Here is a 19,241-nt window from a genome sequence, read left to right on the forward strand (position 1 = left end):
TTCATTTAAAACTTGTCTCAATGGGACATGAAAAGATGGACTCCATACCATTACTTTATTTTTTTGAGACAGAGTTTAGCTCTTGTTGCCCAGGCTGGAGTGCAATGGCATGATCTTGGCTCACTGCAACCTCCACCCGCCGGGTTCAAGAGATTCTCCTGCCTCAGCCTCCTGAGGAGCTGGGATTACACGCATGCACCACCATGCTTGGCTAATTTTGTATTTTTAGTAGAGACGAGGTTTTACCATGTTGGTCAGGCTGGTCTCAAACTCCTGACCTCAGGTGATTCGCCCACCTCGGCCTCTCAAAGTGCTGGAATTACAGGCGTGAGCCACCGTGCCCAGCCACCAATTACTTTTTTATCCAAGTGAATAGATTACAAAATTATAATTTGTATTTTTAAACACAGAATTGTAATACTAGTGACACAAACTACTACACTGTGTAATTCTCTCACACTACGATGTTGCTAAACTTTATTTCCAGGTCTACTTGCACTGGATGGAGTCATGTGACTAGTAATGGCCAATGGAATGTGGACAAAATTAATGAAAAGGCCTAGTTCCTAAAACTTCCCATAAGATCTTCTATGTTCTCTGTTTTCTCCCCACAAGATACACAGGATCCAATAGAAGACTCAGAGGCCCTAAAATATGGTAGCAGCCACTATTTGGTAGCAGCTATGGTTGCCTGAAAACTCCTTGGACAATGAGATGAGTTAAAAGTAAGCTTTTGCATTCAGTCACTGAGTTCTGGGATTATTTATTAAACTAATTCATCTCTCTATACTAATACAACCAGTCTTTATTTATATAGCATTTACATTGTGTTAGATATTACATATCATCTAAAGATTACTAAAGTATAGGGAAGGATGTGCATAGGTTATATGCCAATACTATGCCATTTTATATGAGGGATGTGAACATCCTCGAATTTTGGTATCTGTAGGGGGTCCTAGAACCAATCCCCCTCAGGTACCAAGGGATAAGTGTATATGAAATAATCTGCTCCAGTCACCACCCCCTCCATCTCCTCCTCCTCTCTGGAAGCTTGCAGTAGCTGTTTGTATTCTGACAAAACTTGGTGAAGAACATTTTACCATTAATTGTGTGAAACACTTTGTGGGTCCTTTCAATTCAAAGACTCTTGCCTAAGTTTCCTAATTGAAATTTTTAAAAAGTATTAACTGATTCATACTAACTATATATTTATAGAGAACAGGTAATATTTTGATACACGCATACAACGTATAATGATCAAATCAGGGTATTTAGGATATCCATCACCTCAAATACTTGTCATTTGTGTTGGGAATATTTCAAATCTTCTCTTCCAGCTATTTTGAAATGGGGTATTTTGAAATATAAAATAAATTGTTAATTATAATCAGCCTACTATGCTACTGAATGCTAGAACTTATTCCTTCCATCTAAGTGCATGTTTGTACCCATTAACCAACCCCTGCTCATCCCACCTTTCACCCTTCCCAGGCTTTAGTAACTATCACTGTACTGTCTATCTTCATGAGATCAACTTTTTCAGCTCTCACATATGAATGAAAGCATGTGATATTTGTATTTCTATGCTTATTTCACCTCACATAGTGACTTCCAGTTCCATTCATGTTGCTGCAAATCTCAAGATTTCATTCTTTTTATGGCTGAATAGTACTCCATTGTGTATATATACACACCATATTTTCCATATTCATTTATCTACTGATGGACACTTTGACTCCATACTTGGCTATTGTGAATAGGGCTGCAACAAACATGAGGTGCCAGTATCCCTTTGCTATACTGATTTCCTTTCCTTTGCATAAATAGCCAGTAGTGGGATTGCTAGATTGTATGGGAGTTCTATTTTAGATTTTTGAGAAACCTTCATGCTGTTTTCCATAATGGCTTTACTTATTTACATTACCACCAACGGTGTATAAGAGTTCCCTTTTCTCCACATCCTTGCCAGTACTTGTTCTTTTTGTCTTTTTGATAATGGCCATTCTAACTGGGGAAGAGATGATATCTCACTGTGGTTTTGATTTGCATTTCCCTGATGATTAGTGATGTTGAGCATTTTTTCATATAGCTGTTGGTCATCCGTATGTCTTCTGAGAAACTTCTATTCAGAAACTTTGCCACTTTTTAATGAGATTATTTGTTTGTTTGTTGTTTGAATTCCTTGTATATGCTGGATATTAGTCCCTTGTTAGATGAATAGTTTGCAAGTATTTTCTCCGATTCTATAGGCTGTCTCTTCACTCTTGTGTCCTTTGTTATGTAGAAGATTTGTTTAATATAGCTCCATTTGTCTATTCTGTTTTTGTTGCCTGTGCTTTTGAAGTCTTAGCCATAAATTTTTGCCTAGACCAATGTGCTGAATAATTTCCCCTGCCTGTTTTGAGAAATCATCATGTATAATTTTTTGATTTTGAATATTTTTCTGTTCTTTTTCTGGAACTACCATTAATCAGATACGAACATCCTAGATGCTGAGCTATGATTCACTAACTTTGTATGTAATATTGTTTCTATATATGAAATATTAACTTCATTTATAAACTAAACACAGTAAATCTGAGGAATCCGAGCAGTGACTCTTTATATACCAATCTATATCTTTTTATAAGACTGCTGGTGAAGACAGTCAAATCTACCATCTATTGGTGGTAGCAGTAACTTCTTTCAGTGAGGGATTAAAATTTCTAACTATTATTTTTAAATTGTGCTTAACAGTTACTGCAGACTTTCAAAAACAATAATAGAAGTTCATGCACATATAATTTAAGATTTTTTTAAATATAATTTTTTTTGGAGGAGAACCTTTAAAATACAACATAAACACACATTTTAGAAACATGTTAACCTATAAAGCTGTAAGTCACCATGAAAAACTCTGGAATAAGTGGATATAAACCTCAGGTACCATGAAAGAGCAGAAGCAGAAAGCAAAAATGTAAAAGTAGCTTTTCCTGATAAATTTATCCAGAAAATAAAACACAGGAGAAAACTGTATCTTTTTATACAGTCTACAAATATTTAAGATTTCTTTTGGGATATTCTTGCATCATTAAAGTACTACATTTGCTAGAAAAAGTGGGAAAATAGGGCTCAAAATGGAGAATTCGCTTTAACCCTCCTAACAAAAACAGCTGCCAAATCACCTTATGCTAATATTCTCTAAGCTACACAAATATTTCAAGCACAAATCCTAAGGCTGGAATGCAAAATTTCCCAACAAATATATTTCATATATTTAAGTATAACTATATAAAATGTATAACCATCATAATCTTCCACAGATTAGCTCATTTCATCTTTACTGCTTTCTTTTTTTTGACATTTCAAAGATTAAGCCCAAGAATCTTTTCCCAAACATCAACTATCTTATCAGATACTTTACAATCCTTCCCTAATTAGCTAGTTTTCAAATCTGTCCTAGAAAATATCTAGAAATATGCTATTATTTCTCACTTCGGATTCTAATAAACTTTACAATTGAAGTAATTCACTGTACTTTGTTAAGTGCTACTAATGAAACTAAAAACAAGTTAATCATAAATTATTACATCAAAAAAATTGAAGTCAAAGGAACTATGAGTTAAATATTTCCCCAAACACATCTGATGCCCAATCCACCTACTTTCATCATGAGCTCTTTCAATGTTAAGGGCTCTATTGTGTTGATTCAAGCTTAGCTGCTGCTCGTGAAGGTCCACAGGAACAGGGTTTATGCCAGTCCCTTCAAGGTATAACCTGATTCTCTGCCTCCACAACCACCTTAGAAAAGTGAAGAAAAGGCGAATTATGTTAAAATAGAATAAATTAAAGAGTACACATTATAATAATTTAACGAAATTAAATAGTTAATAAAAAAGTTACTAGTTATTCCATGAATAAGTTATATCAGAAACACCTAAAGTCTATAGCTTCCTTACCAATGACAGATTTGAATATTTATTCTCTTTTCAATTATAATGGAAATACCTAATGTGCTTGTACAAAATCTCCCAAGTAACTTAAATTAAGTCAAACTCTATCAAGAACCCAAAAAAGTCCAAGATATTGAGCAAGATATAGTTTGTGCTTTGCTCAGCAAAAAATATACAAAAAAGAAAGCAAACTTAAATTAAAATAATATTGTGTTCAGATGGCTGGATTAGATAAAAATCTCTCTCCACAAATTTTGTAATGCAGTTTTTTAAAAACAATAAAAGGAAAAAAGGATTAAGAAACAATAAATAAAACAGTTTTGATTACACCTAAAAATTTAAATAACATCTCTGGTAAAAGGAAAAAAAAAATCAGATTTAATTGATTTCAAAACCAATAATCAATGTATCGAAAGTCAATGGGACAGATTCTGCTTGGTAAGTATACAAAAATATACTTCCACTTGGTAGGTACAAATTAGCCATTTTAAAGTTGTCAAACTTCTGAAATGACTAGAAACTAGAATTATTGGTAATGAAATGATTCTAGAAAAGTCAAGAAGATGTAATACAACTTCACAAATATCTGTGGGAAAAGCTTTCCCCAACTATAAAATATAGTCCAAGTCAGAAAATAAAAAGTAGTCCAACTTGGCTCTCTCAAATATAATTGGCCAACCTCATGCTCCTTCTTCCACCTTCCTGTTTTCCTGATGGTATGACCACTGAACACATTAAGTAAAAGAAATTTTTTAAAATCCCATCCCCACTACTTAAGAAATACTTTTATGTGAGATAGTAACCAGGAATCTCAGCATGGGTGGATTAAATCCAACTCTCAATCATTACTAGATGGGAGATAAAGATAAAAAATATAAAATCTAAAAATTCAAACAATTTTAGCCAAAGTTTTAATTACCTTTCCACTAAACTGATAAGGACAAGTAACAAGGTTAAGAAAGTAGAGACATGGCTGCTATCTCACTGAAGGAGAAAAAAAATCTCTATATGTAGTTATATTATAGGCCAACCAACATTTGTCAGGATTTCTCTCCACAATTCCAACTGGACTAGGAGAAGGTAAATTAGACCTATGTGTGACTCAGCTAATACATTACTTTTAATGGCTACCGTTATATCTATGGAGCAATCCAAACATTATCTGATTTGTTCTGGTTTTTTTGTTTGTTTGTTTTGAGACACAGTCTCACTCTGTTGCCCAGGCTGGAGTGTAGTGGCGCGATCTCAGCTCACATTGCAACCTCTACCTCCTGGGCTCAAGTGATCCTCTCACCTCAGCCCCACAAATAGCTGCGACTACAGGTGCTTGCCACCATGCCCAGCTAATTTTTGTATTTTTTGTAGAAACAAGGTTTCACCATGTTGCCCAGGCTGGTCTTGAACTCCCGAGCTCAACTGATCCACCCTCATCGGCCTCCCAAAGTGCTGGGATTACAGGGGTTGAGACACTGTGCCCTGCCTGATTTGTTCTGTTTTTTAACAGATTTATTAATGACACATACTTATTAAGATACTTATATAAGAAAAACTGTAAGAAATTCCTACCTGAACTCACCACGATAGAACTTCTGTAAGGCTTCTGGAAAGGAATGTGTATATCGAACGGGCAGGCATAAATGACCCTCAGACCTGTATTTTAACAGGAATTTTTTGGCGATACAAAGAGGAAAAGAAAAAAAGGTGAAGCAAAAAAATTGAATCAAAAGGTATCACTAAGTTATAAAATTAAGAAATGAAATTCTAAAAATTTCTACTCTATATTCCATTTTTTGCCACAAAATTGTGTTCTTTCAACAAAAATAAAAAAGACCACATAGAGTTAGTAGTCTACATCCAGCTTTAATGCCATAATGAATAATAATATGTGAGTTTCTACATTACAATGAAACTAAAAATAGCAGCAAATCTGCCACTACCCTGTAAAGTTACCTAATGGTACAGCGCTGTTCAAATAATTACATTATTTAACTACTAACCTTCAAATTTTTATTCTAACCTTTAAATTATTTAACTATTAACTTTGGGCAAGTCACTTTGGCATCAGCTTCCTCATCTCCAAAATCAGGATAAACCAGCAATCCCAAAAGGTGATTCTGAGGAATCAAAATATTTATGTGAAATGTTTTGAACCATAATTCCTTTTTAAATGTCATTTAAGATATCCTAAGTCACTAAAAAAGAAATGAGAAAGCTTAATCCAATGTAATCCTTCATTTATTCAAAAATATATAAATAACGAAACTCCTTTAAGGAGTTCATAGCTTGATGTGGAAGACAAATTAAAATGAATCATTGCAAATTATAAGGTGGTAAGACTGCCTATTGGTTGGTGTAGATGAGAGTATGTGGCACCTAAAGATGTGTCCAGAAGGCTCAGTCATCATCCTTTAATGATACTTCAATCTTGAAGAAAAGGCTGAGGACAGGCTTAGGAAAACAAACTCCTGATAATCAATGTAAATCAACTTGTAAGTGTGAAGAGCACAGAAAAATGTTTTTTACAAAGTTATGAATAGTAGACTTCTTTAAGTGGGTCAACACTGAGGTTAAGAAAACGTAAGGCCTAGATTTTTAAATTCTTATATTCATTGTAATACTTCACGCAATGTTAAGTATATAAAAGGTATCAACAGTCATTTGATAGCATAATATATGCTGAGGTCAACTGCAAGTCTAAAACCTCTGTAGAGAGAAGATTCTCTCATGAGGTTACAGTCAGATATCAGCTAGGGCTGCAGGCATCTGAAGGCTTGACTTGGGCTAGCACGACCACTTCCAGGGTTGCTCACTCACATGGATGGCAACTTGGTGCTGGCTGTTGGCAGGAGACCTCAATCCCCTTCCATGTGAGCCTCTCCACAGCGCTGTTGTGAGCATCCTCATATCATGGTGGCTGTCCTACCCCATAATGAACAATCCTCAAGACCAATATAGATGCTGCAATACCATTTATGACCTGGTCTTGGGACCTACACATTCTCACACCATATTCTACTGGTCACATAGGCCATCCTTGATTGACTATTGGGGGGCAGGAAGGAGTACATTAAAGGGTACCTAAATACTAGGAAGCTACCTTGGAGACTGACTACCCACATGCCCTCTATCCCATTTTGAATATTAAGCTTTCAAATGTTGTAATTGTTTACCAGGCTCAGTAGAGTGGCTGTAGAATACAGAAGAGACAGACAGAAATTACATACTTGATTTAGATGAGTCCATGTGAGTGGGCCATCTTGAAAGTGGATCCTCCAGCCCAAGTCAAGCCTTCAGATGCCTACAGACCAAGCTGACGCCTGCTCAGGAGAGATCTCAAGCCAAAACCACCCAGCCAAACTGCTCCTGAACTCCTGACATGCACAACCCATAAGAAATAATACACTGTTACCATCATAAGCCTCTAAGTTTTGAGATTATTTGTTATGCAACATTTGAACAACTTAAGTTGTTCAACTTAAGTTGAACATTAACCTCTGATCTTTTTTGAAGCTCTGAGCTTTTTTGAAGCTTTTTTGAAGGACTGAGATACCACCATATTTAAGATAAAGAAGTCAGATAACTTGAAGCATACACAAAACCAGAAGGCAACTTTGGCTTGCCTGGAGGCAAGAAGAGAAACCAAAGAACTTCTAACACCTGTTCTTCTAGGTAGAAAATAGAGAAGAGATGACAATATTAACAATTGCTTGCCAGCTTCAAATTCCCACAAATTTATGAATATGAAGCCAGTTTTCAAAAGAAAATATAATTCAATAAACTGTGTAACTAAACTGTGTCACTAAAGTTAAGAATCTTTTACCTTAATGATATAAAAATAAGCCATTAAGAAGTTCTAAAACCCACATGCATCAACATTGATGGCAATTAAAAATTAATTACTGAGCCAATGATCTCAATTATTTACATTTAGGCAATATTTACTCAGCTAGATTGGGGTTCTATCCCTATTCCCTAAAATCACTTAATCATTCATTTTTCAAGTGTTTATTACCTACCAGCTATGTATAAAACTATGCTAGTGACAGAGAAATTAAAATACAAGGTCCTATACTCAAGGAATTTATAGTCTAATGGAAGAGAAAAAGAAACAGAAAATAAATATATAGGGATAAGTGCTTTCTGTAGAGGGAATTACAACCCAGGAGAAACCCCAGTCTTGAACAAACAAGAACCACAGAAGTGAGTAAGTGGTATAAGGGAACTTTTGACAAAAGCACATACAAAGGCATGGGTGGGTGGGTTGGGGGGACATGGGCCTTTCTAGAGAACTCTTTCACCTACTCTCAAATCATGCCCTGGATCTTATATATCAACAAAGCTCCCCACCAGAGTAAAAGCATCCCTGTGTGAGCCTCTAACCAGCATGTTGGTGGACACTCATATAGTTACATTTTACAGTTAAGAACAGCCTTTTAGAAAGGATCCTAGGTTGATCCTAGAACAGTTTCCAAAAATACATTTTTTAAGCTAAAGAATGTGTCATGTCTGTGGACATATGAGGACAGGTGAAACTAGAAAAGCAAATAGGCAAGAGACAGTGAAAGATAATATATTTTATGCTAAGGAATTCACAATGTATCCTGAAGGTCATGGTAAACTAAAAGATTTTAATAAGGAGTGGGTATAATCAATTAGATCTGCACTTCAGAAAGAAGCTAAGGCAATGTGTAAAGGATGAGTTAGAAGGAGAGAGACTGTAAGCTAGTTCAGTAATTTAAACAACTATAAAGGGCTGAGCTATTTTTAGTGGCAGTGAGGATGGCAAGAGATGGACTCAAAAGTAAGTTCCCTAGAACTTAGGATCAATTTGATGATAGAGTGAGGGAGAGATAGTCACAGCTTCAGCACAGATGATTCCATTCATCAAGAATGATGGGAGAGAGAAAAGGAGAGTTTATTTGTACACGTTACATTTTTAATACCACTGGATATATCCAAAGTAGAGGCCAGTGTGGCTAGAATAGAATGAAGGGAAAAATAATAGGCAATAAGGACAGAGAATGGTAAAGGGCCAGATAATGTATAGCCTGTATATCACATTTAAGGTGACCAACTGTCCCTTGGTTTGCCTGGGACTGACATTCTCCTGGGACACAGGACTTTCAGTGCTAAAACTAGGAAAGTTCCAAGAAAACCAGGAGGAGTTTTTCACCCTATTCACAGTAAAAAATTAAGATTTTATCCTAAGTTAGATGGGAAGCCATGACAAAAAAAAAAATCTAGGCAGAGAAGTCATATAATATTATCAAACTTTCATAAAATAATCATGCTGGCTGCAGTGGAGAGAAGAAACTAAGAAACTATAAGGGTAAGAATGGAAGCAAGAAGATCACTGTTGGAATAAAGATTCTGCAGTCCCAGGGGACTCCAATACCACAGTATTAATCAGCCTCCCTGGAGACAATATAGGAATTGAAGAAGAAAAAAATGGCCCAGAGCACAATATGTAAAAACACCAGTATTTAGCCAGGAACCAAATAGTAAGATCCTTCAAAAGAGATACAGACAAAGAAGTAGTCACAGAGATAGGAAGAAAGGGGTATCATAAATGCAAACAAAGTAGAGTAGAAATAAGGGAGCAGTTAGCACCAAATATTTCCCAGAAATCAGGTAAGACAAGGACTAAAATATCCAGTAAATTCAGTAACGAGGATATCACTGATCTCTAAGGCAAAAGCAATGTCAATGAACTGGTTGGGGGCAAATCCATAAAAAAGTTGCAAAGTTTTAGACAATAACTAAGAAATGAAGAAGTGCAGATAACCAAGCTTGGGGATAAGTGGAAGGAAAAGAGATAATAACCAAGAGAGTGACACAGGGTAAAAGATTTTTTAAATTTTCTTGAAAAACAGGAGTTTTGAACAAGTCTTTTCAGGCTAAAAGGAGTCATGTGTGAAGGGAGAGAAAAAAGACAACATGATAGGACAAGATTTTTTTTAAGCAGGAGAAAAGGTGAAGTAGTTCTAATCCAGTGACTTTCAAATCCTCTGTGAAAAAAAAGGTGGGTTTACTGAAGGAGGAAGGATAAGGGAAGCAAGGTGAATGCAAAAGTTGAACTACTGAAGCAGCCACCACAGAGAATGGGGAAGAGAGATGAGTAGGGCTACACAGGAAGTTTGTGTGCAACTCTGAGTCCACTGCTAAGTGCTGAAGACTACAAACTGGAAGTGCCACCAAACCCAATGATCTTTTTTTCCCCAGATGACCATAGCAGTACTGATGCAGAAGTAGAAAGGATGATGGTCAGATTGATCTAGAATTGTGCAGAAAGGTAACGATGAAGAAATATTTGCACTTTGGGAGGCCAAGGTGGGAGGATCACTTGAGATCAGGAGTTTGAGACCAGCCTGGGCCAAGATGGTGAAACCCCATCTCTACTAAAAATACAAAAATTAGCCAGGTGTGGTGGTGCATGCCTGTAGTCCCAGCCACTCGGGAGGTTGAGGCAGAAGAATCACTTGAACCCAGGAGGCAGAGGTAGAAATGCGCTGAGAGCACGCCCCTGCACTCCAGCCTGGGCAACAGAGCAAGACTCTGTCTCAAAAAAACAAAAAGAAAAAGAAAAGAAAATAAAGAAAGAAATATTTAAGAAAGTAAATGAAGTGAGGAAGAAATAAGTGGAGAAAATGGAGGAGATTAAAATACTGAAAGTCAAAGGGCAGATTTAGTGGGATAAAGTAGTAAGACTGCTGTTAAGGTAGGAGGCTGCAGTCAGAGTGGAATTAATTAGGATTGTAGAGATAGGGAAATTCCAAATCATCAGAAAGTCCAGGTATAGTCACGGCTGTGGGTGGCTAGAACAGACTGAGGGTAAATATCACAAAGCTGAGGAAGGAAAAAAAAAGTGCCAATAGTGTTTGGATAGGTCTTTTTATTAAGTCAGTAAAGTCACCTCCCCAAAAAAAAATCAGTGGCAGCATAACGAGGAATATAAATACAAGCCATAAGGGTAGAAAATGGATCATTATTAACTTGTCCCTCCTCAGCAATACCAAAGGTCCCCAACACTCACCTGGGTCAAGAACTCAGGTCTATTATGCCATAGATCCTACTCCCAAACGACCTGGGAAGCTAAAACATGAGAACTGGTCCATCCCAGTTCTCCTACCACCAATGCCAGCTACATGTATATATATTTTTCATGCCTGAGGTTAAAACTAGAGCTATATCCTTGAAAACAGCTACATAAAAGACAATCCTACTCAATTCTACATACCTAAATTTCATTACTAGAATGTTTCTGGAACATGGTTCTAATGTTCACGGTGGCCAGGAGCAATCATGCTTCCACTTAGACACCATACACCATAGTAAAATGTCTGTAGTAACAGAGCCCAGGAATGTGAACATAGTCGAGAAAATAAAGAATAGCTTCCAAATTTTAAGACAGACCATAAAAAGATACTACGCAAGCAAAGCAGAAATGCATGTATGTATAACCTAAAAAAAAAATAAAAAGCACACCACACAAATCAAACAAAAAGTATATGTTCTTTCTTACCGCTCTGGATCAGTGTTTACCCCTATAACTGGTTTAAGTCTGTCCAAGACTTTACTTGCTGCCAGCAGCATTGTGCCATCACCTAAGGAACATAAGACAAAATATAAGACATAACCAGATTACTGTTATAAATCCAGTTTTTGGCCATTTTGAAAATTAGTAGTTTTAACAATCATACCCTACCCTGCTAACTGCTATAGCCTATCCCACTCCCTTTCTACCTATTACCTTTGGATTCTCTCTCCCACTCTAATCCAGGATTTCGTAAGTGGCAAGACTACATTTAGGCAGAGTAATTCTTTGTTGTGGGGACACTGTAGAATGTTTTAGAGGTATTCCCTTTACATACTAGTAGCACCCCACAGTGGGTAACCACTAATCTAATCCAAAAATTTCTATTAGCCAATCTTCTTTCCTTCTCCCATAACACCAGTCCAAATTCACAAATTATTTTAATGAAAACATATCCAATGTGTCCAACTCCAAATTTTTCTTTTCAACACCTGCTGTCAACTTAAAGTTTTAGAAACAGTAGCCATTAACTTAATGATAAAGTTCAGAAAAAAGTAAGTATATTGGAACCAAAGAGGAAAAGAATTTACCTCATCTCATTAAACTCTTTATCAACTTCATTTTTTTCTTAAAACTGCTATAATTGGCCGGGTGCGGTGGCTCAAGCCTGTAATCCCAGCACTTTGGGAGGCCGAGACAGGCGGATCACGAGGTCAGGAGATCGAGACCATCCTGGCTAACAGGGTGAAACCCCGTCTCTACTAAAAAATACACAAAAACTAGCCGGGCGAGGTGGCGGGCGCCTGTAGTCCCAGCTACTCCGGAGGCTGAGGCAGGAGAATGGCATAAACCCGGGAGGCGGAGCTTGCAGTGAGCTGAGATCAGGCCACTGCACTCCAGCCTGGGTGACAGAGCGAGACTCCGTCTCAAAAAAAAAAAAAAAAAAAAAAAAAAAAACTGCTATAATTATACCAAAATACAATAACTGATCCTTTGAATCATATTTGAAGTTAAATGCATACCTTAAATATACACAAGGAACCTCAAGTAACGTCATTCATTTAAAAAGTAGACTTGTATAAAACAGAAGTTTTAAACCTAATCGTAACAATCCAAATAGTTGTTTAATGGTAAGACTCTGACGGCTTCAATATAGCTAGACCCTAGGGTATCTGGAAATAATGTGTATTAAACAACATTTGTATATTCCAACATCGTTACTTCTGTAAAATTATTACCTCCTGCAGCTATGACAGCATCTGCCCATCGAACAGTCTCTTCATCATATTCTCTCCTCTTTACTAGACGAACCTCAATTCCCTCATTCCTAGGATTAAAAAAAAGGAAAGGTTATATGAAATTTCCACTAATATACATATATAACAGGGGTATGTTTTCTGACAGGCAGATGATTAAAACAGAGATGTAAAATAAACAAATTTGTGTCTTATAAGCAAATGTACATGGAGCTTTATAGCATTATCTTTATCATTTAATTACAATAGCCAATTAACTATGATAATTAAGGAAGCATATGAATAAATCAAAAGTTATATCCCAAATCTCCATGTGCTTTAAAAGCTTTTATAACCACTAGTGAATAGCAGCATTAGTTAGAATTTCATTTTCTCTACTCCTTCTAATGCTTAAATTCATAGTACAAAAACAGTCCAGAAGACTAACACCTAGAGTGACGATTTTTTAAACTATAAAACCGAATGGCCGTTATTTTAAATCCAACAAATATCCATTGAGTACCAGACACTGGAATAGTGACTAAACACGTTGTAATTCACATGTTTCTCACACTGACCTTCTTGTACACACATAATTGCGTTTAGTTCTGAATTAACTGAAGTTTCTGTAATTTTTGGACAGAAGTTTCTATAATTTTCAATCACTCAAAAATATTATTACAATGAACACTCATATAATCCACTAGTCTATTTTAATAAATAAAACATTACACAGTTGAAGCCAGCTGTGTAACTGAATTAACTCTGTAGAAAATGCATTTCTCTGGAAGACCAAATAATTGAAAATACTTGTGACATTTTCAGAGAATAAATATTTCCTTAAAGATGCTATAAAATCAGATCCGTTAACCTCGATACAATTTTCTGAAAATGATTTTATAGTAACAATCAACACTAAAAGCCTAAGAATGGGCTGCTAGTACAAAATAAAAACTGGAAGTCCTGAATATAAAATCCAACCCAAGACCCAATCCCACAAACTTACCGTAAACTATCTATAATATGTTCTACATTTTTGGTGTGAATATGATGTCGTTCAAGAAGTCCACTGTAGCTAGATCCTTTCAATGCAAGCTATATCAAAACAAAAAAAATGTTGTTTTACTAATATATATTACACATGATGTTCTAATATTGTTTTTTAAAAGCTCCATATAAAATATAATTTTTTGAAAATATATTTTAATGACTACCTGTGAAACCTATAAGTACAAATTGAACTAGAAAGCCTGGTATCAGAAAATTATAATTTGGCTTTAATACCAAATACAGCATTATGTTTTCTGAATCATATAGTCACCAGGATCTCAATATCTTATGTTTTACAGCTTAAGCTTTTTATTTTTTTGATGACTTTTTATTTTTTTTTTTTGAGACGGAGTCTTGCCCTGTCGCCCAGGCTGGAGTGCAGTGGCGCAATCTCAGCTAACTGCAAGCTCCGTCTCCCAGGTTCATGCCATTCTCCTGCCTCAGCGTTGATGACTTTTTAACACATTGCAATATGGCTACTTGATGACCAAAGATAAACTAATATTTGTAGAGGTGGTTAGATGACCTTTGTTCCACTTGGATTTGCTTCTCTTGTTCTCAGATTTATAAACTCTATTTGGAATTTACCCTATGCAATCTAAACAAAGGGCTGACTAGCTCCCTTAGAAAGGGTAACTTTTATATATATACATCTCCTTCAAGAATTATTTTTCCTAGTTGGAGTAACATTTTATAACTATCTCACCCTAAAATTTTTAAAAGTATATTTCTTATGAATAATCCATAAAGTAAAACGTAGAGAAACCAAGTTCAGAAATGTCCTTAGTGAACATCCATTTAATCACCAAGTAGGAAATTTGTTCACTACAGTGAATGCTAGAATTCAAAAGTGTGTTATTTGTACTTTCTTTGCTCCTCCAAATTCCTTTATACTTTTCCTTTTCCCTTTTTCTTTTTTTTTCTTTTGTTCCTGAGATGTTGTCTTGCTATGTTGCTCAGGCTGGTCCTGGACTCCTAGGCTCTACTGATTCCCCTGTCTCTGTTTCCCAAGTAGATGAGATTATCGGCACATGTCACTGTGCCCAGCTTATACCTTTCCTCTTTATGTAACAAAATCAGTTTTTCAAATACTTACTACATATATATATATATATATATATATTTTGAAACGGGATCTAGCTCTGTTGCCCAGGCTGGGGTGTAGTGGTGCGATCTCAGCTCACTGTAACCTCTGCCTCCTGGACTCAAGCTGTCCTCCCACCTCTGCCTCCCAGGCAGCTGGGACTACAAGTGCACGCCACCACACCCAACTAATTTTTGTATTTTTTTTTTTGGTAGAAATGGGATTTTACCATGTTGCCCAGGTTAGTCTTGAACTCCTTGAGACCACACACCTTGGCTTCCAAAAAAACAATCCACACACCTTGGCTTCCAAAAAAGCTGGGGTTACAGGTGTGAGCCACCACGCTCAGCCTAGTATACAATCTCAAATATTTTGTTGTAAATCATTACTTACTGAACTATAAAGTAAAACTATTTCTTAGACAGCATATTAATACATATTTTACTTTTTAAAGGTTATAAAGATAACACAATATGGAAGATGCACATTTAAAGAAAACTGAAATCAAATATAATCTTATGGCTCAAAAAGGGTTAATATTTTGATACCTACCTTCCCTATCTTTTGTCTGTGACTACTGGGTTAAGAGTTTTTAAATAGTTTTGCCCTCACTTTGTAATCTCTGTATGTTCTCACAAAAAAGAAGCTGAGGAAGCATTTGGCTATTGTGAAAATTAATAAATAGATGTTAACTCACCAAGATACTATAATAGACAGCCTGTGCTAAAGTTTAATGCCTAGCCAAAAGCCTCATTAAACTTTAAGCTACCAACGAAAATAATTTTTTAAAGGAAAACATTGACTATGATAATAACTAGAAAATTCCTTCATTTAAAATAATCAACAAATCAACACAAGTCAGTAAAGTTTGAAAAACCAGAAATTCTTAATATGGACAAACATAGCATTAATATTCAGATTACCACTATCATTACCCAGCTACAGATTGACTAAAACTGCATTAACCACCTCTCAGTGAGTATGGACCAATACCCTCTCCCTTGGCAACCTCTAGTTTCACGGCTTTAAAAGAGATCTATATGCTGATGCCAATGATTCCCAACTGCTATCTCCCAACCTGGCCTATCTTTAGGGCTTCAGATACATTTATTCAACTGCTTATTTGACATTTTTCTTTGGATATCTAACAGGCACCTCAAATTTAGAGGGCTAGATACTGAACATGCTAGATACTGAATAATTAAATACTATTATTATTCATTCAATATCTAGCATGTTCAATATCAGCCCCCGATTTTCTGGCCCAAGAATTCCCCAACTATGGCTTAAGCCAAGAGCCTAGAGTCATACCCGATGCCTCCATTTTTGCTTATTTCCACATCCAATTACTAGATCTTATGTTTGATCCAAGCACTTTTCTCTTCTTTACCTCTACCACTCATGATCTCACACCTGAACCACTGCACAAGCCTCTAACTGGGGTTTCCTACTTCCACTCTTGGAGCCCTATAGATTATTTCCCACACAGAAACCAGAGAGACCACAGCATGTCTCTTCCTCAGCTTAATGCCCTCTACAAATGGCATTCTCCCTACCAACTCTCAGGCTTATGCCACCAGACTTCTGCTCCTTTCTCCTACCTGTTTTCCTCCCCATTCCCTACACTCTAATCTCTATGGTCTGTTTTCACCAAGCTCTTCCTTTGTACTTGTTGGAATGCTTTCCATCCCTCCACCTAACTCTAACTCTTTTTAACACTGGGGTGCTAGGACTGCTGAAACAGCTGCTGGTGGTGCTGCTCTTGCAGCTGCAATAGGCTTACTGTGTATTTGAATTAGTTACATCTAATTTACCACTTCTACTTTAAATAAAACTTCAAGAGCAGCTGGCCCTCATACTTCAATTCCCTATTCAGACTTTTTACCTTATGTTCCAAATTTTGGTTTGGACAATATGGAACATGTACCCAGGAAAAAAGCACATAAACCTTACTGTGTAAGCCCTATAAATGCTAGTCTGGGAGTTCAGAAACTTTTATGCTTACTTCCTGGCTCTCAGCAAGCCCCAGGAAAATAAGATAATTGGCAGTTGACTATTAGGGAACTTTGGCTTGAGATGGCGAAAGGGTCTGAATTTGTGGGAGAAAAAGTTCTGAAGAACTAACAAAAAACTTCAAATTTTCTATGATTGCTAACAATACTAAAATTCCTAAAATTCCAAATCTAAATACAAAGTTCAGTCAGTATCAGAATACTTAACATTGAAGCAAAAATGTCAGTTCATAAATTCTTATTCCCACTCAAATTTCTTCTTGTGAACTAATTTTCTAATAAGTCACGCTCAACATTCATTTAGAGAATGTAAGTTCTTATTTTCTTTAAAGACCTTGCTGGTTGGGCTATTAAGCTTTATTAACATGAACTGGCTAAACAAGGCTGGCTAAATAAGAAAATCACTTAATAAACAGCATCAGTTAGAAAGGCTTAAATCACTATTCAACTGGCTTTAATTCTTCCCTCACATTCAATCACCACAGCCAGTGAGTAGTGAAGTCCAATAATTATATTTGTTTAAAAGGAATATGCAAAATCTGGTAAGAATTTCTTGCTACACCTTTGAAAATAACATGACTTCAAATATCTAAAAACATTCCTTTAATCAGACAAAAATAAGAACACATGATTTCTTAGAAAATGTCTTACCATTAAAAGGTTAGAGAAATTACTGAAATTTAGAACACATTCCCAATTCTCTGCAATGTTACACAACATTATTAGTAACAGTCTTTAATATTTTCCCCAAAAACCTGTTAATTCTTCTCTCCATCAAAATAAATAAATAATTAAAGATTCACCAGGACACTTGGAAAAAGCAGGTGACTCCATGAGCTCTACAAACAGACAGACACATTTCAGTATAAGCAAGAGTTTCTCCTACAGAATCTGCAAAAGCCAAGATCATGTCTCTCCACACAGCTTTGATATTAAAATAAAACACAACATGTAAGGAAAAAAAGGAAGATTTTGAATGGACAGATTTAGCACACTTTAAGATCCAGATGTGAAGTTATGCTATTACCTAAATGGTTTATAACACCTTTATTAAATTATCACAGATAGTTTTACTTATCTAAAACTAAATTTATTGCAATTACAAATTTTTAAGGCTTGTTTTACTATTGGGTATTGCTATTTTGTACTCTGTAATTTCTATGATAGCTTAATAAGGGAAGGAGTTGAGACTTTTTAAATTTAACACATAATAAACGCACAAACTTATGAGACAATGACAGTTCAGTATGTAAATCCACTAGGCATAATTTAGGCACCCTGAAAACTATACACATTTAACTAAATGGTACTCTGAGTGTTACTCAAAATTGCCTTAAAAAGGTTAACAGCACCTAATTAACACCTAGATAGTCAACCATTTACCTAACATGATCAGACCTAGTGCATCCGAACCCTAAAGATTTCTTCAGATATATTTGGTATTTACCTTAGATCACCTCTGTCCCACTCACTTTCTCCCAGGCTATCACCTTTATTTTCCCCATCATTCTCTATTTGTGCATTCCTCTGTTAATTCTGTTGACCTCCTCCCTTGGTATTGCTCAAGGTTCCAACTCTGGTTTTCTTATCTGCTCCCACTTCATTTTCCCTGAGTTATCTCCCCACTCCAGGAAACTGACCTACCAACTATATCCCAGTAACCTTGAAATCTATACTGTTAGTCCACATCTCTTGACCCTGGACTACAAGGAAGCTGGTCCCAGCCTCAAGGAGAAAAGACCTAAAAATGATCTTACTACTTTTTTTAGTGGAAAGTGTGGGGTTGGAGAGGATGATGAAGGAGATGCAATTCTTGCCTTCAAAGAGTTTACAGTCTAGAGAAGAAAATAAACACAGATAAGTATTACGAAGTGAAGAATGCCTAACACAATCTTGGTAGCCAGAGAGAGACAAAGGCACAGCAAGGTTACCAAAGATGACATCCTGAGAGAGTAATGTCTGAGCTAAACCTCAAAGAAAAAAACAAACAAAACAAGAATTGGATAGAGGAAGAAGAGCATTCAAATCAAAGGAGGCTACAAAGGTAGACACATAGACACTGAGCGATACAAATTCAACAACCCTGAAATACCATCTTTCACCCACCAGGTTGGCAAAGACCTAACAATTTGATACACTATTTATGGAAAAACAAGTCCCCTTATACAGGGCTGGTGAAAGTAAAAATCTGTACAATCTCTAAGGGAAGCAATTTGGCCAAATCTGTCAAAATTTTATATGCACATGCCTTTTGACTCAACAATTTCAACTTTAGGTATTTGTCTTACAGCTTGATTTACATGCATATAAACACAAATGTTATTCATTTCAGAATGTGTTTAATAGCAGAAGATAAATTACGACACACAATAAAGTTATATACACACTGTT

At 36.1% G+C, this 19,241-nt stretch overlaps 1 protein-coding gene across 4 annotated transcripts in view; it reads right to left on the bottom strand.

Annotated features, from left to right (window-relative positions):
* Nucleotides 1-19,241, bottom strand: part of NADK2 (NAD kinase 2, mitochondrial) — a 49,247-nt gene that overhangs the window by 24,982 nt on the left and 5,024 nt on the right. For all 4 annotated transcript variants that reach the window (XM_026455967.2, XM_026455966.1, XM_023216519.3 and 1 more), the window contains exons 2-6: nt 13,711-13,799; nt 12,708-12,796; nt 11,458-11,539; nt 5,502-5,585; nt 3,647-3,783 (exon numbers count right to left, since the gene is read on the bottom strand). In XM_026455967.2, coding sequence (XP_026311752.1) covers nt 3,647-3,783; nt 5,502-5,585; nt 11,458-11,528 — 292 coding nt within the window. In that variant the 5' untranslated portion in view covers nt 11,529-11,539; nt 12,708-12,796; nt 13,711-13,799. The remainder of the gene's footprint in view (nt 1-3,646; nt 3,784-5,501; nt 5,586-11,457; nt 11,540-12,707; nt 12,797-13,710; nt 13,800-19,241) is intronic.

This window comes from Piliocolobus tephrosceles, chromosome 4 (genome assembly GCF_002776525.5).
Source record: "Piliocolobus tephrosceles isolate RC106 chromosome 4, ASM277652v3, whole genome shotgun sequence".
NCBI classification, from domain to species: Eukaryota; Metazoa; Chordata; class Mammalia; order Primates; family Cercopithecidae; genus Piliocolobus; species Piliocolobus tephrosceles.